The sequence below is a fragment of the Drosophila subpulchrella genome, unplaced genomic scaffold (genome assembly GCF_014743375.2).
Source record: "Drosophila subpulchrella strain 33 F10 #4 breed RU33 unplaced genomic scaffold, RU_Dsub_v1.1 Primary Assembly Seq354, whole genome shotgun sequence".
NCBI lineage: Eukaryota > Metazoa > Arthropoda > Insecta > Diptera > Drosophilidae > Drosophila > Drosophila subpulchrella.
The window spans coordinates 6,557,648-6,585,585 of record NW_023665577.1 but is presented as its reverse complement, the minus strand read 5'-3'; the positions used below and the strand labels follow the sequence as shown (position 1 = coordinate 6,585,585).

The 27,938-nt window shown below is 47.3% G+C and overlaps 8 protein-coding genes across 9 annotated transcripts; 4 read left to right on the top strand and 4 right to left on the bottom strand.

Annotated features, from left to right (window-relative positions):
- The first annotated feature begins 949 nt into the window (after positions 1-949).
- On the top strand, positions 950-6,841 carry LOC119559888 (F-box only protein 11). The gene is made up of 4 exons (XM_037873026.1): positions 950-3,782; positions 3,930-4,110; positions 4,171-5,245; positions 5,449-6,841. Exons 1-4 carry the CDS (start codon positions 1,623-1,625, stop codon positions 5,576-5,578), a joined length of 3,546 nt encoding a protein of 1,181 aa, XP_037728954.1. The 5' UTR covers positions 950-1,622; the 3' UTR covers positions 5,579-6,841.
- Positions 6,842-6,952: 111 nt separating this feature from the next.
- Positions 6,953-9,050, bottom strand: LOC119559889 (L-asparaginase 1). The gene is made up of 3 exons (XM_037873027.1): positions 8,871-9,050; positions 8,590-8,813; positions 6,953-8,526 (listed from the first exon to the last, which is right to left on the bottom strand). Exons 1-3 carry the CDS (start codon positions 8,965-8,967, stop codon positions 7,030-7,032), a joined length of 1,818 nt encoding a protein of 605 aa, XP_037728955.1. The 5' UTR covers positions 8,968-9,050; the 3' UTR covers positions 6,953-7,029.
- A 541-nt stretch (positions 9,051-9,591) lies between these two features.
- On the top strand, positions 9,592-12,864 carry LOC119559839 (BTB/POZ domain-containing protein KCTD3). Its single transcript, XM_037872932.1, has 2 exons — positions 9,592-9,939; positions 10,015-12,864. Exons 1-2 carry the CDS (start codon positions 9,878-9,880, stop codon positions 12,152-12,154), a joined length of 2,202 nt encoding a protein of 733 aa, XP_037728860.1. The 5' UTR covers positions 9,592-9,877; the 3' UTR covers positions 12,155-12,864.
- A 9-nt stretch (positions 12,865-12,873) lies between these two features.
- On the bottom strand, positions 12,874-17,358 carry LOC119559837 (serine-rich adhesin for platelets). 2 transcript variants are annotated; one of them, XR_005220971.1, is made up of 9 exons: positions 17,080-17,358; positions 16,746-16,886; positions 16,555-16,685; positions 16,062-16,490; positions 15,867-16,007; positions 15,120-15,727; positions 14,775-15,060; positions 14,498-14,581; positions 14,256-14,392 (listed from the first exon to the last, which is right to left on the bottom strand). XR_005220971.1 is itself a non-coding variant. In XM_037872931.1 (8 exons), the coding sequence occupies exons 1-8, from the start codon at positions 17,220-17,222 to the stop codon at positions 13,623-13,625; spliced, it is 2,649 nt and encodes an 882-aa protein (XP_037728859.1). In that variant the 3' UTR covers positions 12,874-13,622. The 2 variants fall into 2 exon arrangements, 1 of the variants encoding a protein (XP_037728859.1); XM_037872931.1 differs by lacking the exon at positions 14,498-14,581 and having other exon boundaries at positions 12,874-14,392; positions 17,080-17,222.
- A 249-nt stretch (positions 17,359-17,607) lies between these two features.
- On the bottom strand, positions 17,608-19,226 carry LOC119560961 (alpha-2-macroglobulin receptor-associated protein). The gene is made up of 5 exons (XM_037874712.1): positions 18,918-19,226; positions 18,648-18,863; positions 18,380-18,590; positions 17,959-18,320; positions 17,608-17,899 (listed from the first exon to the last, which is right to left on the bottom strand). Exons 1-5 carry the CDS (start codon positions 19,137-19,139, stop codon positions 17,771-17,773), a joined length of 1,140 nt encoding a protein of 379 aa, XP_037730640.1. The 5' UTR covers positions 19,140-19,226; the 3' UTR covers positions 17,608-17,770.
- A 454-nt stretch (positions 19,227-19,680) lies between these two features.
- On the top strand, positions 19,681-22,035 carry LOC119560040. Its single transcript, XM_037873343.1, has 6 exons — positions 19,681-20,045; positions 20,109-20,354; positions 20,411-20,551; positions 20,608-20,747; positions 20,799-20,929; positions 20,996-22,035. Exons 1-6 carry the CDS (start codon positions 19,794-19,796, stop codon positions 21,451-21,453), a joined length of 1,368 nt encoding a protein of 455 aa, XP_037729271.1. The 5' UTR covers positions 19,681-19,793; the 3' UTR covers positions 21,454-22,035.
- A 1,740-nt stretch (positions 22,036-23,775) lies between these two features.
- LOC119560041 (GTP-binding protein Di-Ras2) lies at positions 23,776-26,734 on the bottom strand. Its single transcript, XM_037873344.1, has 5 exons — positions 26,624-26,734; positions 25,161-25,461; positions 24,914-25,099; positions 24,779-24,850; positions 23,776-24,206 (listed from the first exon to the last, which is right to left on the bottom strand). Exons 2-5 carry the CDS (start codon positions 25,329-25,331, stop codon positions 23,934-23,936), a joined length of 702 nt encoding a protein of 233 aa, XP_037729272.1. The 5' UTR covers positions 25,332-25,461; positions 26,624-26,734; the 3' UTR covers positions 23,776-23,933.
- A 222-nt stretch (positions 26,735-26,956) lies between these two features.
- Positions 26,957-27,569, top strand: LOC119560043 (metallothionein-1). The gene is made up of 2 exons (XM_037873345.1): positions 26,957-27,116; positions 27,332-27,569. The coding sequence occupies exons 1-2, from the start codon at positions 27,095-27,097 to the stop codon at positions 27,430-27,432; spliced, it is 123 nt and encodes a 40-aa protein (XP_037729273.1). The 5' UTR covers positions 26,957-27,094; the 3' UTR covers positions 27,433-27,569.
- Positions 27,570-27,938: the final 369 nt, after the last annotated feature.

Below are 27,938 nucleotides of genomic sequence, written 5' to 3'. Positions count from 1 at the left end.
TAGGTATGGTAGGTTGGTTTTTGAACACCAAAAAGTTACCCATAGAATATATAGATTACATAGATATAAATACCATGTTAAAAGGATTAAAATTGAAATGAATGAAAATGTTTTTTGGGTTACTTTTTGAAAACCTTTTAAATGAACATGACAAAAAAATTTAAAAGGTTTCAATAACTAAAAAGTTCTAAAGTTCGAACAGGTTTTTTGTACTGATTAATGTACTTTTCCTTAGTTTTCGTTTTAAAATTTTTAAAAGTAGATACCTATTATTTAGAGTGTACTTCTTATAACGTAATACGTAATTTCTTAATTTGTCTTCTCCCCTTAAAATTCGTCATGTTTGGTTTCTTCAGCTGCCCCTGAGCAACTACAATGTAACACGGGTAGCCAGGAAATGGAATACAGAGTTTGTTTTATGAAGCAGATATGTATTTATGTACAAGAACATTGAAGTGCGACTATCCATAGTCGATACGATCGCGTGAGCAAAGTTCAATTCTGGGCATTCGTTCAATGGAGAAGTCAAAACGTGGCGCAAAATGACAACGACAAACAGGTGAACAAGAAAACTTATGCCCAAAGGGGGCGTGGCGCGACCTTGCATGTTGACTACTTGACGGGGCTCTCAAAAAGTTCGGTTTTCTGCACTTTTCGAGCTTGTAGGTCACTGTCAAATGCATGTGTTTTATATTTCCATCAGATTTGTTATGCTTTCACTTGTAATTCTGTTTTTATATCGAATTCATAAATAAATATTTTTAGACATGTCTGTTCTTGGTTTGTCAAGCATAGAAAGTAATTAATTCATAAATTAAAATTAGGAAAGTAGCGCGCCCAAGAAATCGATATCATCGATGGGACAATCATCGGAAAGAAAAATACCAAAATAAAGGACCATGGTTTTGGTATATCATCGAAAAACGAGTGGCTATCCAGAGCAGTAGAGCCGCGGTCACACTGGACGCTAAAATTAAAAATCGGATTAATTTTGTGGTTTCGCTGCTGAATTTTCGATAAAATAGTGTGCAATTGTGTCGAGTGAAACTGCTAATTAGTGTAGCTATCGTATCATAACTGCGAAAAGTGTTTTTTGGCCGGGCAAATAGCGAAAAGAAAGCAGAGTGTCTGCTGCGAAGACGAATCGAGGGGGAGACAGAGTAACAATGAGCGAGCGAAACGGCATCAGGCCAGTGTATGCGCTAGCTGTGCTCCTCTAACCAAATAAAACAAAACAAAGGAGAGACAAAGGATAGAAACCCCGAAAAAGGCACACACACACGCACGCACACAGAAGCAATAAGAAGAGCAGGCAGCAGACAGATAAACTAAAACAAATGGAGTTTAATTAATTGTTAGTCAAAGGATCCCGGGATTTAGCCAGCCGATCCCATTCAAACCGATCCAAATCCGAAGCTCTTGCTGCGAAAGTGAAGTGAAGGGGAAAACGAGAGAAAAGTCGTCGCCAAATTGTGCATGTGCATGTGCCAGTGTGTGTATGCGTATGGCTGTATGAGTGCGTGTGCATATGGGGTTGGAAAACTGTGAAAACTCAAGCGCAAAAGTCTTTGGCTCCCATTAACTTGCGGAAAACTCATCCTCACTGGGCAGGTGACGGGAAGATGCCGAGCGCCTCGTTCACCTCGTCGCGCACCTACGTGCGCCGCTCCCGCCGGAAAGGAGCCAACCGGATAGCGATGCCCAACCGGCCAACGGGCAACATCATGGATCCCATGCTCCAGCAGAACGTGGCCGCCGCCGGAGCGGGAGCAGGTGCATCCGGTTCGAACAGTAGTACCGGCGGTGGTAGCAACACCAACAGCAGCAGCAGCGGGAGCAGTAGTGCCACATCCACTTCCGGAGGAGGAGGAGGAGCAGCAGCAGCTGCGGGCGCCGGAGCAACAGCAGCAGGAGCCTCCAATTCAGCAGAGTACTTTGACAGCGGCCAAGGAGCCAGCGGTTCCAGTGGAGCAGCCTCCTCGGGCTTCTCTGGCAGCTTCTACAATGCCCTGCAAATGATGGACACCACTGAGAGCTCAGGCGCCGGCACCAGCCAGTCAACGCCGCCGGCTTTAGGAGCCTCATCCTCCGCCACCTCGAAGTCCACCTGCGCCACAACCGGATCTAGTGCGGCAACAACGTCCGCCGCTGCGGCAGCTGCAGCCTCCGCCTCGGCCGGAAGTAGTCATCAGAGTCCGTACGACTTGCGCCGCAAGATCTCTGCCAGCAGCCACGAGCAGTGGCCGACCAGCTCCTCTTCCGCCGTGGCAGCTGCAGCCGCCGCCATACTCGTGGGACCCTCGAGCGGCTCCCCGCCGCTTGTCAATCCCGGCGCCTCGCCCTCCAGTTCGTCGTCCTCATCCTCCTCCAGCTCGTCGTCCTCGTCCGCCTCGTCTTCGAGCTCCTCGTCGAATGTACAGGCGCCCTCGACCAGTGCCACCTTCCCGGTGAACAATGCACCCACAACGGGAGCCACTCTGGCGCAGCCACCCAACGTCCACAGCTCAGTGCCACAGCAGCATTGTGGGGCACTGCCGGTGGGCGCTGCCATCGAGGATAATAACTACATGCTGCCGGCGAGGAAGCGATCGCGTCGCCTCTATACGCAAGGTGGCGAGATGGGTCCCGCTGCGGGAGCCACGGGGGAAGCAGTCGGCGCTGGGACAGCAGCGTCCGGAGGAGCAGGTGCGCCCACGGCGGCCCAGTACCTCCAGTACGAACTGCCTGACGAAGTGCTGCTGGCCATCTTCTCGTATCTGATGGAACAAGACCTCTGCCGCCTGGCGCTCGTATGCAAGCGCTTCAATACTATTGCCAACGACACGGAGCTCTGGAAGCGCCTCTACCAGTCAGTCTTCGAGTACGACCTGCCGCTCTTCAATCCGGAACTGTGCAAGTTCGTGTTCGAGAAGCCAGAGGAGTCGGAGTACGCCAATCCGTGGAAGGAGAGTTTTCACCAGCTGTACCGTGGAGTGCATGTGCGCCCCGGTTACCAGGAGCGTCGCAGCTCCGGACGCAGCATTGTGTTCTTCAACACCATTCAGTCGGCTCTGGATTACCCAGAAGAGCGTGCCGCATCGGGAGCCTTTGTGCCGCCTGGAGCCGGAGCTGGCAATGTGGTCTCCGCGGGACTGTCCAACACAAGTGCGTCGGCGGGCGCAGGTGGAGCCGGTGGGGCCAGCGTCAATGCCCTGGTCAATATCTATGAAGAGCAGGTGGCCCCCACCGAGCACCCCGGCCCACTGATATTCCTTCATGCTGGCCATTACAAGGGCGAATATCTGTTTATCGACTCGGATGTAGCTTTAGTTGGAGCGGCGCCTGGTAACGTGGCTGAATCGGTTATTCTGGAACGAGAAGCCGGATCAACGGTGATGTTCGTCGAGGGAGCCAAGTACGCATACGTGGGCTACCTCACTCTCAAGTTCTCGCCGGAAGTCACTTCGACGGTATCGCATCACAAGCACTACTGCCTGGATATCGGCGAGAACTGTTCCCCCACCGTGGACAACTGCATCATTCGGTCCACCTCGGTGGTGGGCGCTGCCGTCTGTGTGGGCGGGGTGAATGCCAATCCCGTGATCCGCAACTGCGATATCAGCGACTGTGAGAATGTGGGTCTCTACGTCACAGACTACGCCCAGGGAACCTACGAGCACAACGAGATCAGCCGGAACGCCCTGGCGGGTATTTGGGTCAAGAATTTTGCCAGCCCCATCATGCGGGAAAACCACATACACCACGGTCGGGATGTGGGCATCTTTACCTTCGAAAATGGAATGGTAAGTGTAAACAATTGGGTTTATCTCAGCTTGTTGCACAACAAACAAATTTCATTGTTTTAACATTTATAACATTAAACCCATGTCATAAAAAGGAGATTTATAATTTAAAATGAGGTATTTCAAAAATTCCAATCAATTTTCTAGGGCTATTTTGAGAAAAATGACATCCACAACAATCGCATAGCTGGCTTCGAGGTCAAGGCCGGAGCCAATCCTACCGTGGTCAAGTGCGAGATCCATCATGGTCAGACGGGCGGCATCTATGTGCATGAGAATGGACTGGGTCAGTTTATTGAGAACCGCATTCATTCGAATAACTTTGCAGGTAAGACTGATTCAAGTGTAAATCATTAACCTTTACTAATCCACACTCTTTGTTGCAAAGGTGTCTGGATAACCTCCAACAGCAATCCCACCATCCGCAAGAACGAGATCTACAACGGACACCAAGGTGGTGTGTACATCTTTGGCGAGGGTCGCGGACTTATAGAGCACAATAACATTTATGGTAATGCGCTGGCCGGGATTCAGATCCGCACCAACAGCGATCCCATAGTGCGGCACAACAAGATCCACCATGGCCAACACGGCGGCATATATGTCCACGAAAAGGGCCAGGGGCTGATCGAGGAGAACGAGGTGTACTCCAACACACTGGCTGGCGTGTGGATCACTACTGGGAGCACTCCAGTTCTGCGACGCAATCGGATCCATTCAGGCAAACAGGTGGGCGTCTACTTCTACGACAACGGTCATGGCAAATTGGAGGATAACGACATATTCAATCACCTGTACTCGGGAGTCCAGATCCGCACAGGCAGCAATCCGGTGATAAGAGGCAACAAGATCTGGGGCGGACAGAATGGTGGAGTACTTGTCTACAATGGTGGTCTGGGATTGCTTGAGCAGAACGAGATCTTCGACAACGCCATGGCCGGCGTTTGGATTAAAACTGACTCCAACCCGACGCTGAAGCGTAATAAGATCTATGACGGCCGTGATGGAGGCATCTGCATCTTTAACGGCGGCAAGGGCATCCTCGAGGAAAATGACATCTTCCGCAACACGCAGGCCGGAGTCCTAATCTCGACGCAATCGCACCCGATTCTACGACGAAATCGCATCTACGATGGCCAGGCAGCGGGCGTGGAGATAACCAACAATGCGACGGCCACGCTGGAGCATAATCAGATATTCAAAAACAAGTTCGGCGGGCTGTGCCTAGCCAGTGGCGTTCAGCCAATTACTCGGGGCAACAACATATTTAACAACGAGGACGAGGTGGAGAAGGCCGTCTCCAGCGGGCAGTGCCTGTACAAGATTAGCAGCTACACCTCCTTTCCCATGCACGACTTCTACCGCTGCCAGACCTGCAACACAACCGACCGCAACGCCATCTGCGTGAATTGCATCAAGAATTGTCATGCTGGTCATGACGTAGAGTTTATACGACACGACCGGTGAGTGGGAAGCAATTAAGTGATATACAATAGTTTCAGAAAGTAGCATCTCTATAAGACTTTAGAATAACCAGTCATAAAAGTGGCTTGTACACTTTAAGCTGTCTTAAAACTGTCTTGAATCTTAATTTATTTTCCACTGTTTTACCTATTTTCTTGGCTTTAATAAAACCGGAAATAATAAACCCTGGTTTATTCCACAGCTTCTTTTGCGACTGCGGTGCTGGCACCCTGTCCAACCAGTGTCAACTGCAGGGCGAGCCCACTCAGGACACGGACACGCTCTACGATTCGGCGGCGCCCATGGAATCACACACGCTGATGGTCAACTAGGACACTAACTAACTTCGGCAGCTCGACCACGGTCCCATCCTTAGCTATATCTATCTTAAGACGTTAAGGCCAAGCTCTCAAATCTCTCGCACATCTCACGTGTTGCTGTAAATATTCAAAAGGAAACCAACAAACGAACACACACTATAATACAATTAATTGTATGTAAATAATAACTAATTATTCTTGCGTTCAAAATTTAACTCAATGTGCAATTTAGTTTAACACGAACTCACACGCAAAGTTTTCACTTTTTAACTAAGCATAAAACGGATAAATCAATACAAAGAACACTGAAACCTTACCCATTTATGTCACAACGAATGAATGAAACTGAAAAGGAGGAACACCTTTAATACACAATGCATTTGCTTGTACGTCGAAGTGTTGTAAACGAATGAGGAGCAAATGAGTCCTCTCGAACCCAGTGAAGAACAATTTTGTAATGTAGATTAGTAGAGATTTTAAAATTACATCAACTAACATAAACTACGTGTAAGCCATAGATATTAATGAGAGAGGAGATATGAATGCCCAGGCGAGCGGATCGGCCCCTGACTAACAACAATTCGAAGAAAGCAATTCTAAGTATTAACAACAAACTAGATTAGCGGCAGCCAATGCTTCAGCAAACTAACCTATGAATATACGAGTATAGTACACACATAACATAACTACATTTAAACGAAATACAGCACACTACTCTATATATTCATACGAATCTATGCGAATTCTACTGAAACACAGCACACGGACAAGATACAAAATCAAAAGCCTTTACCAAGCGTAAAATACCAAGCAATATTTCATGTCTAAATGTTGTAGAACAAATTTGTAGCTCAAACGTAAAAGAGAAATAGAAACGAAACAAAAGCCATGTGTCATTTTAGTCGTGTAAGTTGATGAACAGTTTAGTATTTAGTTTGTCTACGGGCCGAGTATTCGAATTATGCAAATCATTTTTAATTTAAGTCTGTAGCCTAGGCTAAGTGAACGCAAAAACCATAACTACTGCATAGATGACATTATCCAATAATTGCGTGTGAATTAAGTATTTTGTTTTTATTGCCTAACATTTAATTTATACTTTGTTTGCCCGTGTTTTCCCCCAAACGGTTCAATTTCGTAGGATCAAATAACCATAACACATAAATACTGCATACTATATTCTATATTCAACTATACGAAATATACGAAGATCAGAGTGTATTGTTTTACTAACAAAAATTAAAGCACGTCCTCGACGTGCGACTATACTATGTAGAGATTGATTTTAATGTGTTACCTATGCAAGCTAATAACGTCGTCGCCCTTGACTTGGACAAACCACTAAATATACATACTTATATATACACAAGGTATAAGCTAATAATATTTGAAATTTGACAAAAGCGGTTGAGTGATTTTTAATTTGGAATTTCGGACTCGGATCTTGGGATTAATAGTACTTTCTAATTCGAACAGGAACAGGGATCTTCCTTGGCCAACTCGGTCTCCCGGAATCGCAGCAGGGTCAGGATGTGGGCATGATTGGCTGCCTTGGCGTAATCGATGGGCGACATGCCCAGCTCATCCTTGAGGTACGGATTCTTGTAGTGCGGCAGCAGGTACTCCACCACCTCGTGGTTGCCCAGCTGGCAGGCGTAGTGCAAGGCCGTTCGTCCCGTCCGATCGGCCAGCGTGAGATTGGCCCCGGCCAATCGGAAGGACTCCAGTCGCTTGATCTTACCTCGCTCCGTGAGGGCACGCAGCAGCTCCGCCTGGACCAGCGGCTGGTCGTTGAGCTTGGCCCCGCTCTTGAGCAGCGCCTTGATGATATCATGATTGTCCGTGTCGATGGCCTCGTGCAATGGCGTGCGGTTGAATCGATCGTGGACATTAACCGGACAGCCCGAGGAAATCAGGAAGCAGACGCAGTTCAGCTTGCCCAGGAAGCAGGCCAAGTGCATGGCGGAGCGTCCATCGCAGTTGGTGTCGCACAGATTGGCGCCGTACTGCTTGAGATCGCCCAACTTGTGGACATCACCTTCGGTGACTGCGGCCGCCACCAGAGCGGGATAGAATGTGGAGCACATCTGCTGCCGTTCCAGCGCCGTGGACATGTGCAGGGTGCGGGCAACGCCCTCGATCAGGTCGATGTCATTGATCTTGGCCACCTTGTTGGTGGTCAGCTCACCGCGCAGACTCAGCAGCATCACCTTTTTCTTGTTGGCCACATCCCACTCGGGCTTGGAGAGCACATAGGCCAGCTTGGTGAAGGCAGCCTCCTGCGTCATGTCATAGCCGGGGATTACGCCCACTTCGACCAGGGCTTGGCTCGTCTCATAAGAGTTGGAGACCATGCCCGCCGAGCACTGGGTGATGTTCACGATAATGACGCACCTGTGAACCGCCTCTCTCAGTTCATCGAGCAAATCTTCACGATTGACCGGAAAGTTGCCGGCCCCATAGGTCTGCAGGACAACACCTTTTATGGGGTCCTTTAGGAAGGCCCTTACCACATCGACACTTATTCCCGGGTAAATCCGCAGCAGAGCCACGTTTTTGTTGAGCTCGGGATGGAGATTAAATGGTTTAACATTGCACGGCCGGAAGATTTGGCGGCTGTTTATCTCAATATTCACACCAGCCCGACCCAAAGGAGCTAGATTTGGCGAGTCTAGAGCATGGAACGAGTCCGAGTTGAGCTTCGTGGAGCGACAGCCTCGCAGGATCTTGTTGCCAAAGAAAACGAGCACCTCGGGAATGTTGTAGTTGCCGGCAATCAGAAGGGCGCCCAGGAAGTTTTCCCGACCATCGCTTCGGGCCTCAAAGATCGGTATCTGAGCCCCAGTGAGCACTACTGGTTTGTTAAGGTTCTCCAGCATAAAGGATAGCGCCGAGGCGGAGTAGGCCAAGGTATCGGTGCCGTGGAGGATCACAAAGCCGTCATACGACTTGTAGGTTTTCTAGAAAAGAGAAAAAGTAATATTGTGTATAGCAAATCAAGGAAACCCGAATCCAAAACTCACTCCCACTTCGTTAGCCATGCGCTGCCAGTCGCAGGTGCCCATGCAGCTGGAGTCCATCAGAGGGCAGAACTCGACCATATCGTAGAGGACTCGATACGGAGCATTGGCCACTGCCGGTAGAGCCAAGAAGCCCCCATCGTCACTCTTGCTGGCATAATTCTTGTCGTGGCAGCTGGGAAACTCCTGGAGCCGCTCAGCCAACACCTTCGGCACGGTGTGCAGTACTAATGAAAAGCAAGGGTATTGAGTTAAATAGAGATTAAAGCTATCGATTCACCCACCGCCGGACTCGTTGCGGATCATTCCTATAGTTCCGCCCACGTAGATGACATGGACGCGAGCCTCCTTTTTAAAGCAACCGCACTTTGCCGCTGGCATTTTGGCCTATTTTGAATTTTGTGTTGTGTCTGCCAAAACTGCTTTAAGGCTCAGTTCCTAAGGCTTAGAATAGACACTGAGATCCATGAGCTCTACGGTGAGTTTTTTGTTCAAGGTTTTACTTTGGCCGAATTTTAAATTTACCGCCAAACAAAATGAACCGTTAATTACAGAAAATGTGATGTGACCGTATGATTGTTAAGCGTTAGAGATGGACTTTGCTAAGATAACGAAAAACGTTATTTATAACAGTGGCTTTAAAAAATAAATATTTTGTATATATATAGCAATACAAAAAAATGTTTGGGTTTTTAAAGTATCAACAACAGGTTTATTCGTGCTAAGCAGCTTTTTTTGTTGACCAAAAAATAAGAATGCTAAAATGCATTCAAAATTATAATATAAAATAAATAAAATACGCCTGGTATATAATTAAGCCCACTTTTTTTAATTTATATTGGGTCGAAAGGCTTTAGTTTTCAGTGCCCTTTTTCGCCAAGAATTTTAGTATTAGAAACTAACTTTAACTTGTTTACATACAGTTATTTGCAAGAGGCATTAAATGCATCTGGGACCACCCATAAACGGTGACTGGTCGTGATCGGGAACAGTCACGATCGATGTGCCCATCCCTAGTGTCCACGGAGCAGTGCAACAAATAATAAATAAATAAATAGGCAGCACCCAGAGTTAAACGAATTAATTGCACCCCGCAGCTCGACAAGTGGGCTGGGGACCGAAATCGCGAGTTATCTGCTTCGCTGGTGCGGCTGCCACTGGTCCCGCCGTATCAGTCGCTGGCTGGAGCGCTGGGAGCACGGAAGCCACACAAATAGAAGCGCATTTAGGGCACACCAATCCGTCCGCTGCTGCTGCGGCAGCCCGGGGGTCATCGGATCATCGGACTGCCATGTCCTACTTCACGCACCCCGCCAGCAGCGACCTGGTCAACCTCAATGTGGGTGGTCAGCGGTAAAAACATAGAATTGGCAGAGCCCTAACTGACCACATTGATGACGCATGCAATCTCCATCTCACTTTCCGTAGCTTTTCCACGTCGCGGCAAACGCTTACGTGGATCCCGGACACCTTCTTCACGGCCCTGCTCAGCGGACGCATCTCGAGCCTGAGGGACGAGCACAATGCCATCTTCATTGACCGCGATCCGACGCTCTTTTCGATCATCCTCAACTACCTGAGGACCAAGGACATCGACATTAAGAACTGCGAGATCCGCGCCCTGCGGCACGAGGCGGAGTACTATGGGATCACACCGCTCACCAAGCGCCTGGCCCTCTGCGAGGACCTCAGCCACTCGTCCTGCGGCGATGTGCTCTTCTACGGCTTCCTGGCAGCGCCGCCTATGCCCTCCAACGAAGCCGTTCCAGCCGCCGCCGCCGTTGTGGACGAGCCAGTGCCCTCCACTTCGGCCAGCGCGGTGAGTGCTCGACCCGGGTCCATGGTGCGGGTCCCGGAGCCCTCGCGTTCCTCACACTCACGCAATTCTTCATGGGATCTGCGTCTGGGTCGCACCGGCAGCAGTGCCACCGGCCCCAATCCGCCAGCTCCGATGCTGCACTCCCGCAATCCCTCGATGGACTTTATGCGGCACTCGCGCAACTCTTCTGCGGATCTGAACAAGGTCTTCCGCAACGAAGTGGGCCTGGTGTTCAGCCCCACGCAGAACTCACACTGGGTGGACCCGATGCGGGTGCAAATCATCAAGGCGCACCAGAACTGGATAGCAGTGGCCTACGCTCACTTTGTGACCTGCTACCGCGTGAAGGACTCCAACGGTTGGCAACAGGTCTTCACATCGCCCCACATCGACGCCACCATAGAAAGGATCGCCATCAACTCGAAGGTGAACACTTCCGCGGCGGAGCCAGTGCCCAGCAAGATGGTAGCCATATCGTATGGTAGTCAAATCAGATTGTGGAGCATCCAGGAGGGCGGCCAGAAAACAGACGTGGGCACTTTTAATCTAAACGTGCGGGTGGAGTACCTGTTCTTTATCGGCAGCCAGCTGGTGGCGCTGTCCTCTTCCGGCAAGATCGGCGTGTGGCACGCCATGACCCAGCACTGGCAGATCCAGGACCTGGTGCCCGTGCTCTCCTTCGACTCGGCCGGCTCGTTCCTGCTGCTGGGCTGCAACAACGGGTCCATCTACTACATTGACATGCAGAAGTTCCCGCTCCGAATGAAAGACAACGATTTGCTGGTCACCGAGCTCTACAAAGATGTCACCTTGGACCCAATCACGGCCATCTCGGTGTACCTTACCCCGAAAACCTCGAGCATCAGTGGCAACTGGATCGAGATCGCCTATGGAACCAAGTCGGGGGCGGTGCGTATTATCGTCCAACATCCGGAGACAGCTGGCCATGGCCCACATCTGTTTGAGACTTTCTTCGTGCACCAGAGCCCCGTAACCAAGGTGATGCTGTCGGAGAAGTACCTTGTCTCCGTGTGCAGCGAGTACCACCACGTGCGAACCTGGAGTCTCACCCGCTTCCGGGGAATGCTCTCCACTCAGCCGGGCTCCACGCCGGAAGCCTCTTTCAAGATCGTCTCGCTGGAGGCCACCGACACCAGCTACAGCTATGCGGCTGGAAATGATTTTGGACCCTACGGCGACTACGACGACATGATATTCGTGCAGAAGGTGGTGCCCGAGACGGACCAACTGTACGTGCGCTTGGCTTCCAACGGGGATCGGGTGTGCGTCATCCGATCCGTGGACAGCTCCACAATTTCGGCATTCTGTGTGCACGAATGCGAGGTATCGTCGCGCATGGGATCCCGGTTCATACTCACCGGTCACTGCAACGGCGCCATCCAGATGTGGGACCTTACCACCGCCCTGGCGCTGCTCTCCAAGGATGAGCCGCAGCAGAAAATCAATGGCGGACCCGACACCAACGAGCTTCTCCGCCTACTTGACCAGTGTGAAATCAGCAATTCATCATGCACAACTCCTTGTATGTCACCGTGTCTATCAGTTATGGGCAACGGCTCTGGAATGGCCTCCTCCATAGCCCGCATGAAGGCCAGCAACATAGCCCTGCTCAATCGGGAACCGGCAATCGCTGCCCAGGTGCAGCCACCCGCCCATGTGCAACCTCCTCTTCCGGTGGCGGCAGTGGCGCCCGCTGAAATCCCGATGGCTGACGACAACAACGAATGAGACGTGGAAGCGGCTGCTTGGTCGGCGCTTGTCGGGCGCGTTTCATCGTTAACATTTCACAGGTGTAGCATGATCTTCGACTACCAGTTTATATTCCTGCAGTTCGTGGTGTGCGCCCTCATCTACGTCTGGGTGACGCGACTCACCCGCGGTCACACGACTGGGCCGTGACGGACTGCCAGCAGGCATTTACCCAATCAGATAATCTCCATTATATGTGCTCGATGTGGTTGCAAATGCAATGTGTATCCCCGTTAACCCCTTTATGTGCCCCGAACTACTTGGATCGTACACTTAGTAATTTTTAAAATGTCTCTGTTCTAGTTAAAGTTATGAAAATTAGTTAAAACCATAGTTAAAACAATGTAAACCTGAGTATAAGACTTCTGCAACCGATCTATAATTAGCACAGCTCTTAAAGGGTGCTACACCGGGACAGACTCGAAACCTTATCAAATGGAGATCAGTGGATAAGATTGGTTGCCCGAAACAAAGAAAGTTCATTGAACAACAAATTAGTTCTTTGTTACCACCTTCTCAACCTTGAAGATTAGTATTTGTGATTTAAAATTGATTGTATTTGGTGCGCCTGTCCTGGTGAAACCCCTCACATCAATATATTGATCCGCCTTGTTGCAACCCGTAAGCAGATATACATCTATACATATGCAATATTAATAAACATAATTGTATACCTACAGATATCAAAATAGCAACGGTGTTGTGTCATCAATAATTTATTGAACATTTTATCTTAGTTTATTGATGGTTGAATACTTGGAAGTTTTCCTTTAACATTTATCAATACAAATACTTGGCTTGCTTTCTCGTGGGTATTGTGTGTGTAAATACGTGTATATACTAAGCCTATACCGGACCTCAGTAAAGTAAAAAAGCAGCAAAAACGCCAGAACATATAAAAATATATATAATATACATATATGTATAGTAGGTAAGTCCTCCTGCCCGCCATCTAAATATCATTTGCCTAAACACAACCCCCTTCGGACCGCCGGTGTGTGTGCTCATCAATTTAAACTAGTGGCGCGTCAAGTGAGACCCCTGCATTCAATTTACCTAAAATAGGACGCACTGGTACTGAGATAGAATAATAATAATGGAGTAGATCTTAGAGCGATTACCCACCCTCGCCCGGAAGCAATTGTCGAGCCGGTCATACAAATAGTTTGTACAAAAAAGTCAACCTAAAGCTACGCTATATTCTAAAGGGCAAACCGATATGAAGCTGTGCCATTATGGGATGGGTTTACTGCTGTCCCGATCTGCCCGTGGGTCAGTGACCCATTGTAGTGCAATCTAGGACTGTCGCTTGGCGAGTGCCGTTCCTAACAACGATTTAAGCGTGGATGTGTGGGGTCTGTGCATCGAATGGATGATATGTGCGTGAATAATTGCTTAGCAAAAAACTGATGAGGGGAGATCCAGCTCACTGGCCACCGACCGCGGGCTACACGTGGAAGTAGTCGTCCACCAGCAACTGCTCGCTCGGCGTGGAGGCTGCCCCACTCAGCGGACTGCTCGCCTGCGTGTCCGACTCCTGATCTGCCTGCAGCAGCTCGTAGCCCGGCTCCATCCCACTGCTTGTGTTGGTCGTCGTCGTCGTGGTGGTGGTCGCTGTATTAGCCGCCGTGGTCAGGTAACACACCGACTCGTAGTTGGGATCCGTTTCACTGCCCGTTCCCGTCAGCGATTCGTATTGCGAGGACTGCGGTGTGCTGGTGGCCACCGTTGAAGAGTTCAGCGACACGGAATTAGACGTGGAGCTGGGTGATGTGAGGGTCAGGCGACTACTGCCGCTGCCCGGAGTTCCCGCCACCGCGTTTTCCGCTATCCGGGCGTAGTGGTCCGTCTCCGCAGCGGCCTTCGTCTCCAGAATGCTGGCATAGTTATGGTTGGCATCCGCCCCTGGAATAGTGCTGTAGCCGGAGGCGTCAGCGGTGACAGGCGGGCGCTTCTTTTCTAGCACCTTGGCATAGCCGTCGTCCGAGTGGGCACGACTCTTGAGCACCTCGTAGTTGGGATCGTAGTCTGACTTTTTGGCCTCATCCTCGCCGGCTGGGACTGGGTGCAGTTGCAGTTGCTCGTAACCTGGATCATTGTTGCTGTTGGACGGCGGCGTCGGTGGCGGCGGCTGTGGCTGGTTTAGGATAGTTTCGTAGTGCTTTGTGCTGGCGCTGATCGCAATTGCTGTTGCTATCGTAACTGGCTGGGCAATCGCTGAAATTGCAGCGGAAATAACAATTTATTAGTCTACAGATTGAAGCAGCGAATGTACATAAACTGATATGAAGAATTGATGGATTTGCTGCAGACGATACTAACCACGGCTACTTCCAAAGAAAAACTCATTTAATTTTCGCTGTTTGAGTTGAACAAACACGGAAATTACTCATTTTGGCATAGCAACTAAGTTTGGGAAGGCATTTTAAAGGAAAGACAAGGAGAGACAGATAGATAGACAGGCAGATTAGGCATAGGCAGGGATTAGCGACAAAGCCAGGGTAAAATCTATGAGCAGATTACAGGAATCAGCCCATTTTACCCAGAAATCATCGAGCAGGGACTGTTAAAGAGGGGCTGAGAAGCGCTGTCAACATACCTCCTCCTTCCTGTTGTCGTTCCTTTTGCAACATGTTAGCTGCATAGCAATCCGACTTTCGGTTCTCGTGCATCACCTGACCATCCGCTGGAATCGTTTCGTAGCCGTGATCCTTGGCCGAATAGCTATTGCTCCGCACACGACCCTTCTGGGCATCAACCAATAAGGCTGCAGCACTGTCCAGCGGACTGACACCCAAGGCATCCTGCTGCTGCTTTCTGGCCAGGATGGGCGAGCTGTTTTGGGAGGATGGAGAGTTGCGCGAAAATTTGTGCTTTTTCATGACCTACGGGTATACGAAATGGGTTAGCTTGGGTTATTGATTCTGGCAGATATTCATCTTACCTTGGCGTACATGCCCTCAATGTTCTTGTTGCCCTCGCCTTCCTTGGATGGACTGAGACTCTTGCTGTGCTTGCGCTGCGGCGACGCTTCTCCAGACTCCACCTCGTGACCTTCGGCACTCGCTTCGATCACTGATATTACAGAGTTCCGGCCAGAAGTTAGGTTACTGATGCTGCCGGCGTGCAGATGGTGCGACTGCCCCACACTTGCCTTGGGCGTCGGTGGCAGAGGCGAGTTCGCCTGGCGCTTCTCCGGCTTGGGTGAGCCCAGATTGCACACAGATGTGCTGTTGTTCGACGAGGATGAAGCCTGTCGCGAGTGCATCTGAGCTCGCAAGCTGTCTACCGGCGGTGGAACAGGCATGCCATGATCGGCACCGCTGCTGCTGGTGGGTCTATGTATTCCGGTGCTGGCACCGCCTCCGACCATGGTGGCGGACGCACTAGCAGTCGAAATACTGCTGCTGTTATTGATTTCGACGGCCACCACTATGGGATTGGCCTGCATTGGCTGGATTTGTGCGTATGTCTCGGAACCGCTTGTGTAAATATCAGCGGCATTGGCCTGGTGGCGATTATTGGGATCCTCAATTGCCGCATACGTTTCATCTAAAAAGTATGAACATTAATGTATGGTTTTTATAGAATATTTATCAAAGGAAATGTTTATACATTCAAAACCCATGAGATAATTGTACAAAATTAAAAAATTTTCCTAGGGAACTTTGTTTTTTCTCCCGTGACTCACCAGAATCGTCTGATACTGTGGCGTAGTGGGAGTCGTTCACATCCCGCGATAAAGTTGGGTTCCTATTCGACGGTTTCCCCGGTGGTTGTTGCGCCAGAATGTTGGCCAGCGGTTCCCTCACACTAATGCTTGTGTATCCCTCTGCGGAGTAAAGTACTTAGGAACATGACATCACCTCGCGTGCCACAAACTTACTCGATGAATCCTGCGAGTCGCCGCTAAAATGCTGGTTGGCGATGGGCGGCGTCATGTAGGGCAGATCTTGACTGGCCGAAATCATGCCTGCGATCGCAGAGGCTGCGGGAATCTCAGCCTGTGCTGGCGCCGAGTCATTGTGCTCCCTTGAGCCCTCGCTATGCTGGGAGCTGCGGTGCATGGGATCGATGCCATCGCTGGAGGACCCTGCCACCACTGCAGCCGCCGCAGCAGCTGCTGCAGATCCATGGTTGGCCGCATGCGACGTAGATGGGGCATTCAGCTGGGCATAGGGATGCTCGGTGCCCCGCACCTTGGCATAGTCGTGCGGCAGACCCTTAACACGTGAGTACGGTGAACTGACATCATCCGCCTGGCTGATGGAGCTGTGCTGCGACACGCTGGTCTGTTTTTTCATGCTTGGCTGGGCTGTGGGAGTGATTAGAAGCAGGAATTATATTAGATGCTTCTTGGGATCTGGATTACCACTTACGACTTTGGCTGCGGGCATTGCGGGCATCGACCAGCTGCTTGTCCGCCACGGTTTCGTATAGTTCGGAGCCATTATCATTGCTCTCGGCCACGGGAATGTCCGGCAAACTGCGATGCGCTGCAGTGCTTGACCTGGAAAGGGGTGAGGGTTAATTTTCTGCTTGATTTGCTTGTAGAGTAGTGGACACTCACCGCTTTTCGGAGTCTGCAGTGGATACTGTGGAGGCATTCAGCTCCGCCTGGGACTCGCTGTTGCCCACCAGATTGGTGACCACAATGACCTCGTCGGGGTTCTTCAGCTTGACCATGCCTTCTGGGCCCATCATGTCATTTCTGGGAAAGCAGGCGGTTTAAAGAGTGTTATTAGTCCAATGAGTGCATCCAACTGGAACTGGGCGGCGTAGAGGCGGAGAAAGAAACCCACTTTCACTCTCTCCCTGGCCTACACAGCCCTGTTCTCGCCGCCTGAGGAATCCCCCTAGAAATGCGCTGCTGATCCTTGCAGGAATCGGGAGCAGGAACTCACTTGGGGATGCGCTTCTTGCAGCAGAGACAAGCGCCCAGCATCACGATGAAAGTGAGCGTCAGGCTGACGGTCGCCAGGAGGTACGTGTACGAATTGGGGGCCTCCAGGCGCAGCTCCGACGTCGTCGCCTCCACCATGCCCATGTCGCTGTGTGTACATATGCACTATGTACCCATTTAACACTTGCACCGACCGCTGCACATATATATCGGCTACTTTTCGCTAAGTTAATATTTCTTTTTTTTTTGGCCCACGAAACAGACAACAACAAGAATGCGACTGGCGTATGGTCATACTATGTGCGGTCCTACTGGGTGGAGGAAAATACGCGTTTAGTGAAAGGTCTAGTATGGTCCTACTGAAAATATCACCGGCTTGTAACGGTTTACTTTTATCCTTATATTACAATTAAGAACCCATCTGATAAAATATATATAAAATCTTAAAAACCTTCTGGTTTTTAATTCAAAGAAATTGTTTAACACAAAAATTCATTTTTTCCAGATTTATACAACTATTACAAAAAAATCAAACTTCATGAGATTTTAATTTCATTCAAATGATATTTGGTATCAAAACTATACCTATTTACAAATGCTAAATAGCATCTCAAGTGATATTGTGCTTCTCACAAACAGTTGCACCTAATTCTAATTTATTCGCTTGGCACGTTCAGTGATTGCTTCAACACTTAAAGTTCTGTGTGCTTGAAGATGGTTTTTTCAATGTTCTCCTGCAGTTTCTCCACCTTGCGAGTTTGCTTTTTCAGCTGATCCTCCATGTCCTCAAAGCGGTTGCTCTTATCCTTGTGTTTCTCGCCCTAAAAATTGCAATATATTGGTCACCATATGATTTGAAAGAAAATCCCCAAACTTATACCTTGTACTTCTCCTTATGCAAAGCATGCTCAGCATGCAGATGACGAAGCTTTAGTAGTCGGCTTTCGAAATGGTGCAATTCAGTCTTTATGGACTCCAGTTCCTTTTCAGTGAAATTGCTTGACTGAGCCACGCGCCACAGACCCTGAACTTTAGGCTCGATAAAGTCCTGACTGTGTGGACCGGAGGACACTAGGCGTTCCAGTCTATCGTAATGATCCTTGATGCCGGCATGATGACCACGAAGGGTGTTAAGGTCGTTTTCGAAACTCTTAACATTTTGTGCGTGGGTTTTGATCTCATTTTCGTTGGCATCATTTGAAATCAGATTGTAGTTGTCCAGATCTTCGGTGTTAATGGCGTCTGAAGGGAAAATAAGCTGTGTAAAACATGTTTTTATTTTTTAAAACATGAAAACCCACTTTCATGCTTGTCGGTATCCACGGTGCCGATATTTTCCAGCAAGCTGTAGTACACATCAACTTTATCCTGGTGATGATCAAACTCCTGCTTCAGGGATTTTAATTCCTCTGCAGTGAATCCGGAAAGCTCTGCCTTTTCCCACAGCCGGACGAGTTTTTTGTCCTTGAAGAGGCTCTTGTTTTTATAACGCTCATCAGCGTCGTGGAATTTCTGCAAAGTAGGCAGGGTATAAATGACCTGTTGCGCCTAAGGAGTGGGGATGCATACCTTGTAGGGCTTAAGCTTCTCCGCGTCCTGGGTTTCGTCAAAGTGCTCCAGCAGATCGTAGCTGCTCATGATGCCAATGAGCTTGCGGCGCAGCTCGTCGTCCTTCAGGCCATCCTTGTCCTTGTGCTGCGAGTTGAGCTGCTTCCAGGCGATCTCCTCCTTATCGTGGATCTTAAGCTCCATGTAGAGCGACTTGAGCTTGGGTTCTGTAAGGCGCTATAACAAGGGTTTATTTACAGAACCTTTAGATATATGACTCTCCACACTTACGTTCTGAGCCTTGGCCCACACAAGATTCAATTTGGCCATGCGAAATGGCCGCTGGATGGTTCTAAAGTCGGGGTCATACTTCTCCTGCTTTACTTGCTGGAAATGCGGGTCATTTGCCTCTTTGCTGTACTTCTTGCTCTGCTTCTTGTCGGCATCCACGCCCAGCGATGCGATCACCAGGAAAAGTGCAATGACTGCAACTACCGGTGCTGACCTAACCATTTTCCTCGTGGCTTTTATACGGATTTAAGGCACATGCAATTTTTAGTGCAGTGCTGACCTGGCTAAACAGTTATTCTAAACGAGCAGTGTGGCCAGATTAAACGGAGTCGGCGATTCCCAGAGTGGCCAGCGACGATCTCTAAAAGCTATTCAGACAAACAGCTTAGCTATAAAATGGATATACTTCATTTAAGTTATGTTAATATTTAACTATAGTGTGACTTTGCCGATCTAGAAACCATGTAGTCAAGAATTGTTGTAGTAATTTGGCCTAACATTTTTTTTTAATATTAATGAGCTCTTATTAGTTGCTGCAAATGGCATTCAAGTAAATTTTATTTGAGATTCCAATGAACCCATAGAGTTTGACAGCCGTATAAGCTTAAGATGGCAGTCATGGATGAAGTATTATGGTATAAAAAAATAATTTTTAATAACTAACTATCAACATTATTTTAGCTTTTATTTTTTCTAGCCAAATTTGACTGGAGGCATGAATTATGTTCGCAGCACTATCGCGGTTACGGCTTGGGAGGCTACTTGTTTTTGGCCACACTGCCAGCTTGCACCTTTGCGAAATTGCGCCATTCCCCAGCTCAATTATATTTAGCAAGTGTTGTTTACCTAAAAGCACCCGGAAGAGATTACAGGACAATGAGAACGGAGGCAGCGGTCAGTTGCTTCCTGCTAGTGTTCCACAGCGTATGCTGCCAGAGCGGCGGCGAGGAGAATTGGGTGGATCCGCATTCCGCCTGGGCGGACTTGGTCCATGATTTCAATCAGCCGGATGGATCCTGCCTGTGTCCGGCGATTCCGGAGCGATCCCCGGCAGCCGTAGAAGATGCCCTGGCCCTCACGTACTTCAAGAAGTTCGTCAATCTGCTGTTCCAACGCAAGCGTTTGCAGGTAAGACCGCTGTCTAGCCCAAATTTGGAGACATGACGTCATGTATGTAACTTGCGTAAATAGTACGATGCTGATTCGGCGCTCCACAAGCGATCGTTGCTTTTCTCACTGCTGCCGACGCAGCTGGAAGAACTGGAGACGGTGCAGGATCCCCGGGATCTGGACATATTGCTGACAAAGATATTGGAGGCCGCCGAGGAGGCTCCGTTGTTTGAGGGCAGATCCGGATGCTCCTATGCCCAGCACGGTGTGTTCTCCTTGTTGGTGGATATTCTCAAGGATTTCGTAGCGCTGACAAAAACGACCGAGGTACCTGTTGCTCCATCTAGGGAAACTCGAAATTGAGCTAATTACTTGTTTTGCAGGTGCAATTCATCCTATTTGCTACAGTAGCCATCATACTTGGCTGCATTGTGCACAAGCGTTTCCGTATCCGGCTAATTTCAATTGTTCTGGGAGGCATTTTCCTATGCGGATATATTCACACTTACTTGGAGTGCAACAGAGTAGGTATCTCAGGAAAGGCAAGTGAAATCGTCCTCATTGTGTGGTTATTATCTAGAAATTAGATGTTGAGGCTATGATGGAGGTCATGAAACATCACCAGGAACCAAAGAGCTATGCGGAAATGTCCTGGTTTGCTCGACTGAAAGGCTATGTAATACCAGCATCGCCACAGGATAAGCAAATAGAGATGCTGAGGTAAGCTTATAATAGGCACAACAAAAACGTCATTTAACCGATATATTTTAGAAAATCTTCCAAGATCAGCCTTTCTATTTGTATGCCGGATCATGTGCTCTTTATGTATATGAATGACCTGTTTATTAAGCAGTTGGAAATTTTACTAGAAAAGGTGTCGGCAACTATGACGAAACTATCATGTAAGTTTGTGTTCTTTGGGTAAGAAACGCTCCATTGCAACATGAATAACAATTTTTTACCCTTAGATGGATTGTCATTCCCTTATAATCTTTTGGCCCCCATCCTCTTGGTGGCCTTGGTGGGATACATTATAAAGCTAACTTTTAAATACATTATAAGCCCCAGAGCATGGGCCTCCCTTGTCCACAGCAATCCAGCCCCAGTCGCCGCAACAACGACACAGCAGTCTATTGAAGCGCGGGAGGCCGTTGGAGACTGCATATCCGGCGAGAATCTAAAGATGCTGTTAAATGTAATGAGTGTGACAACTGTTGCGCAGCAATCACAGCAAACGCAACGACTACCCGCCGTTTCGGGGGTCCAGGAGCTAATAGAAGCGCTGGAAGCTCCTACCACACCGGAGAAAAAAGACGGTCTGGATGTGAGCGACTCCAGCAGCAAAAGCAGGAGCAGCGTTCCTGAGGAGGAAGGATTCACGCTGGTCGACGATCCCGAAGATGATGATATCATCGATAATGTGTAGCGGTCGGCTTTTTAATTAATTTGTATTTTTAGTGTTACGTCCGTGATTTTTACCCAGTCAATTAGAGTCCGTTAATGCTCAGCAAATAATTCAAAGTTTTTGGTTGATTTGTCATAGTTAAATTTTTATTTAAATTATTTTGCATGTTCTTATTCTCATTTGCACGATTAGTGTTATTAAGATAAATCTTCAACAATAAGATCTTTTAAGTAGGCCACCAAACTGTTTATATTTTGCTTGTTATTATTACGCTGCCGGCCCTTCAAAAAATCGGATATAATTTCTATGTAACTTGTTGATCCTTTATATTTACAACTTGGCGCTCAGGCGATTATTTTTTATTTTTATATTATTAGCAGTGGGCGCTCATTGTGAGTTGCATATTAATTGAATGTAAGCGATAATTAAATATTCGGTTTTCGAATCTTGTAAAATCTAATTCAATATGTATACAACTAATATATTTATATATCTATGTATATAGATCTATATAATGTGTGTGTATATATTTGTAAGAAAAAATTAGAAAAGAATTCGGTGTAAATATATTTATTCGTTGTATTTTAAATCATGCACCTAAAATGTATTATGCTTTAATTACAATTCATCGTTATTATACTCTTTATGCAACTAAGTAAGTTTACGCATTAGTGAAATGTACTGTATGGAAAATGCAATCCATTACACGGCACATGCTGAATGTAGCCAAAACCCAGTTTGCTGTCTATAATTAAACGTACCTAAAACTAGGAAAACACGAAGCAGAACGCAAAGCACAGGCGGCTACCTAGAACTCTCAACTAAGGCTGGCATATCGTAATCGTATCCATGGCTATGGCAAACCGAGAGAATTTATCTAAATTGATTTCACAAATCTTATACGCAAATTGGTCCGCTATCATAATCTTGATTAATAATTTCTCTACTCGAATTCAACAATTTATTTTAGATCTAGTGTGTAACTGGGGAACTTCCACTTCTTGATTTGTGTTGGCTGTTCGGTTCTGTTCTACTTATTTGTCCGGCACTGCTGGACGGCGGACCAGCAGCCAAAGATACCAGTTTTTGATGAGCAACATCATAATTAATGTAATTACTTGCCACTCGTTTGGCTAATTGGTTAGCAGCGGTTAAAGCATATCCTTTACTTAGTCTGATTGGTAAAATTTAAAAAACTAATCCTCTTAATATCAAACAACAGCAAACTATGCGAAACAATTTGTTCAACTCCTACGCCTACGCCTACGCACAAGCCAACCAACTATTAAAATAACGAATACCACAATTGGGAACGGTTTATGTTAAGTTATACGTAAGTACGATACATAGGTGTTTTAAAAACAGGCAACTTATATCCCATCTACGCTACTGCAAAAATGCACCAAATGCTCTTCAAATATCCTTCGATGTACGTGTTCCTCGGCTCACTTGATGAATGGTATAGTAGTGAATGCAGTTGTACTTGAACGTCTGATTCTGATTCTGACTTAGGCTAACTCTCTGATCTGATCTTATCGGTTTTTGGTTTTCGGTTTGCTGCTACATATTAAAATGCTCTTGCTCTCGTCTCGTCAATAAACTTCAGCAAATAAGTGTAAAATTGTACATACACATTTAATATAATACAAAAACACAATGCCATCATGTTTTCCGGAATGCGGAATCCGGATCCGAACTGTGTGTGTTGTTGGCCATGAGTATTTTATACATTAGCTTATGTGGCGAATCGGGGCTCGTCGAAAAATCTGTATTATTCTGGTTAGGTGGTAAATAGTTAAACAGCAATGATAGTCAGGGGAGGCACCGGTCCGCATGCCCAGATCCAGACGCCGATGCCCCGCGATGGTCTTTGTGGCGACCATGGAGAAGTCTTCCTTTGATGGATCCATGTAAATATTGTTATCATCATATCGTAGTAGATACAGATTCTATGTCTTTAAGTAGGTACTTTGGCTTTCGTTAGAGATATAGTGTATAGCTTCGTTTGATACCTGGTTATGAATGGGTGGTGGATCATGCAAGTATGTAAACATTTGATATGTATGCCGTTACGTTTCAGATGCGATTATGTGTAAACTTAGGGTTAGCTTCGTGGTGTGTTTAGTATCGTAGTATCGTATCTGGTATCGTGTACTCTGTGCGACTAGAAAGATCTGATCTGCTCGAATAGAGCCTATGCAAAATATACTCGTAATCGTAATTGCAATCGTGGTGTGACTTACATCAGTTCCTAAATACAAGTGTCTCGTATGGATGTAACTCTATATGTGGGTAAGTGGATGTGTGGGTTTGTGGGGTGTGTGTGGTGCGTGGCCCGTGTGGGTGGATGGGAGGTTGGCCTGCCACCTAAGCGACCCCAACCGCCACCCACCCCACGCTGCTGCCCCAAGGCGAGTATTTGTCTGTCACCGTCTCCGTTCACTTCAGCTCGGCGCAATCTGACCCGGGTCACATGCCTCTGCCATCTTGCCATCCGATGCTTACATAACGCGACACTTCTCCTTGGCCCCGCCGCTGGCACTGGCCCCCGCATCGCCGTTCTCCGGAATCGAGCCGTTCGTGTCCTTGGACTTCTTCTCCTTCTTCTGCTTCTTCTGCTTCTTGGTGTCCAGTTGCAGGGAGACGGTGCGCGTCTTCTCCATGTTGAGCAGCTCCTGGAACAGCTCGGTCACGTTGTGGTTCGTCTTAGCCGACGTCTCCATGAAGGATATGCTCCAGGTGGTCGCCTGCGCCTGACCCTCTGCTTGGGAGACCTGCAGAAGAGGAGTATACGTCAGGAAGGGTTTCTTTTAGTTATTAGAACCCTACAGATGATACACCAGAGTTGATCTATAGTTCAAGTTTAAATACTAGAGATCTGTTCAATTTAACAAAAGTCATTTTAAAAAAAAATTATCTGGATTAAAATTTTATTAAAAGATATTTTAAAGATAATATTTATGGTAATTTTAAATATTACTAAATCAAGCTTTACAGATTGCTAGTTAAAATGATTTCAGGCACCCATCACCAGTTTCATCATCCCTCTGCTTGGGAGACCTTCATAAAAGGAGTTTAAGTCAGTTCTAGCTATTAAAATAGTAAAGTTGATCTATAAAATGTTAATATATAAGATTTGGACATACAAAAGACTAATTAAAAATTGGTACCATCGGTATCAGAATATAAGGGCATTGAATTATAATAGACAAGATCTTTTTGAATTAGGGTATCTTTGTTAATTTCAAATATTGGAAAGCCGAACCTAACAGATTCTTAGTAAAAACAGTTTTTGTTACATCATCCTAACATTTTCTGATAGATAATATGGACTAATCATTCTAACCTCACGCAACTCGGCGGTCTCATCACACTTGTTGCCCACCAACATGACGGGGATGTTCGGAATGTCGGCTCCCTGCGTAAATACAAAGTGTTAGCATAGATGTGGGTTAGAAATATTTTTCTGATCCAGACATACCTTCAGCTCCTTGATGAGCGCCCAGATGGGTCGCAGCTCCTCCAAACTTTGCTTGGAGCACACCGAGTAGACCAGGATAAAGGCGTGTCCCTTCGAGATCGACAGCCTCTGCATGGCCGGGAACTGGTGGGATCCCGTGGTGTCCGTGATTTGCAGCGTGCAGATGTTCTTGTTGCAGCTGATGACCTGTGGGATGCTTACCGGTTAGGAGGATCTCTCCGTGAAATTGAAGTGGCTGGGCACTCACCTGTCTGTAGGTGTCCTCAATGGTCGGGATGTAGCTCTCACGGAAGGTGCCCTTGATGAAGCGCAGCACCAGCGAACTCTTGCCCACGCCGCCGGCTCCAAAGACCACCACCCGGTAGTCGTTGCTCTGCTCCGGAGCAGCGCGCGTCACCTGGTTCTTCTGCTCCGTCATCCCGGATGCGCGGTCGGGTCTATCGGATTCGAAGTGGAAATAGATTGAGAGAGAAACAGGAGCTGGAGCTTGTTGGCTTGCTGTCGGGCGCTGGTGGAATGTTCTACTTGGGCGCCATGCTTTCGTTTATCTGCAACGATTAAGAGCAAATCAGCTTGGCCACAACGCCCACGCACGCACAACCTTTACGGGGCGGTTGTGGGTAGCGAGTGGGTGTGGATGGGGGTGGATGTGGGTGGCACTGCTTTAGGGTCCCGAAACAAGAAAAGAAATTAGCTTCAAAATGTCGATCTATAAATACCCTTTTTATGGCCATATTGCACATGATATGATATAAACGACTTATATTGTTATAACAACTTAATGTCGGATGGCAGCTTTAGGAAGAAATATTCATCATTTATAATAATCATTCATAATAAATAAATGAATAAAAAAAAGAATGTCATGAAACTTTTAAGCGATCGAAAGCTTAGGATAAAGTTAGCCTATTTTAAAATCCGCTTATAAACCTGCACGAAATATTAAAAACAAATGTATTAGGCCAAAAAGGTACAGATATTAGGCAGCATATTTAAAAAAGTAACGAACTTTTGTTCATTTATACAGACTTGTTTATGTTTCTATCTTATAACTATCCGATCTGATTGGAATTCAAACTTCTGACCATAAAGGTAGTACCCCCTCTGCAAGGGTATTTAAATAGGGGAATCAATGCGTGAGAGTGTGCCGCTAATTTTAACCATGTGCCAAGGAAGGGTATTGATTTTTTGGTCGACTGGCAGATCGGCATCGGCATCAGCCTCTCCTCATCATTATCACTGCGATTATGATTGCACACGGATGAGCCGAGGGGTATAAATAGGCCTGCTTTGAAGGCCCTATAGAGTGGAGAAGAGTGTCCCGTTCCGAAGGGGTTTCCTGCCCATCCGCCCACACACGCACACACACTGGTCGTAACTGCTCACTTCCGCTTGATTGTCCTGGTGGACCTTTACACCTTCGGCACCACGCCCCCTTGGTAGGACCCGCCTTCCGATTTTCCGCCGTTTTGTTTTCTCGCACTGTTTTTCACACTCTTTCTGTTTTTCCACCTCGTACACCTCACGCTCTTTGCTGTTGGATTTTCCTCGCTTTATTTTGGCTTGGATTTATCGATTTTATCTGCACTGCACTTGCCACCCACACACGCGAAAGGTCGGAAAAACTTGGCCACCGAAGCCACTGAATCCCCGTGAATGGGGCTTTTCCCGCAGGATCTGGGGATTTCCCTATTGCGTCGCAGTATTTACTTGCATTTCGTTGCACTGGGATTCGTTGCAGGACAGGATCTGGTGCCCGATGTGACTAGCTCTCTGCTGCAGGCCGTCCTATCCTATCCTCTGGTTCCGATAAGAGACCCGCCCGCCCACAGCCCCCACGCAAAAGTATTACCACGCCTGCGCATCCCCCAGCAGAAAAAGCTTACCGTAGTGCCCGAACCCAAAGCGGAGAATCGAACCTTCCAGACCCCCAGAAGAAAGCTTCTGCACACGTCTCTACACATTCGAAGCCGGCCGGCGTGTGCAAAAGAATTGTTTTGAAAGACCCGTGTGTAAAGCCGCGTTTCCGAAGTGTATAAAACCGAGAGCATCTGGCCAATGTGCATCAGTTGTGGTCAGCAGCAAAATCAAGTGAATCATCTCAGTGCAGTAAAAGGCCTAATTAGCCCATCTCTACCTTTTGTAAAGTGAACAAGTCGAGGAAAACCCAACCGATTCAAGATGCCTTGCCCATGCGGAAGCGGTAAGTTTCAAGTCTAGGATGGAGTTAAGATTCAGATCCTTCCAGAAAAAGAGTTATATTTTTTAACGATTGTAAAAAATAAACCGAATAAACATATTAAAGATTATAATCCTTCAAATTAAATCTATAATCCGAAGTTATAGATGGAAGAGCTTAAAATAAATTGATCCTATATATTCTTCAGTATATTAATTCTTTGTTTCTTCTTTTTCCAGGATGCAAATGCTCCTCCCAGACGACCAAGGGTTCCTGCAACTGCGGAACTGACTGCAAGTGCGGCGGCGACAAGAAATCCGCCTGTGGCTGCTCCAAGTAAACTGCCCCGAGAAGATCTGGAGAGAACGGCGATCCCTTATCTCCGAACTGATTTCTTTAAATTTTCGCATACAAAAAAACAATGTTTTTCTCATTTTCCCCCATACACAATGTCCAATTAAAGTAATTGAAACCTAAGCTGCGTCTTTTCGAATTGCATAATAAGTTTGTCTGGGGCTTTCTAGGTTAGATTCTCTTTTATTGGAGGTACGTGCTCTGCGATATGCGTCGTGGAAATCGGATGGTCAAGTGTTTTCCACATGTGCAACGGTTAAATTAAATTCAGTTGAGCAATATGGTAATCTGAGACGCTTTTCTTCTATTTTCTGTGGTCCAAGTGACTGAGAGTGGGAATTGAATTTCAAAGCACAGCGGTTTGAACTTATGACTTGTAGATACGATACAGTCGCAGTCAGAAAAAGAGAGCGAGCTTATACTACTACGTATCGTTAAAGTCGAATATTTTATTTTACTTACAAGTATATCATTTTTAAAAAATTAGAAAAA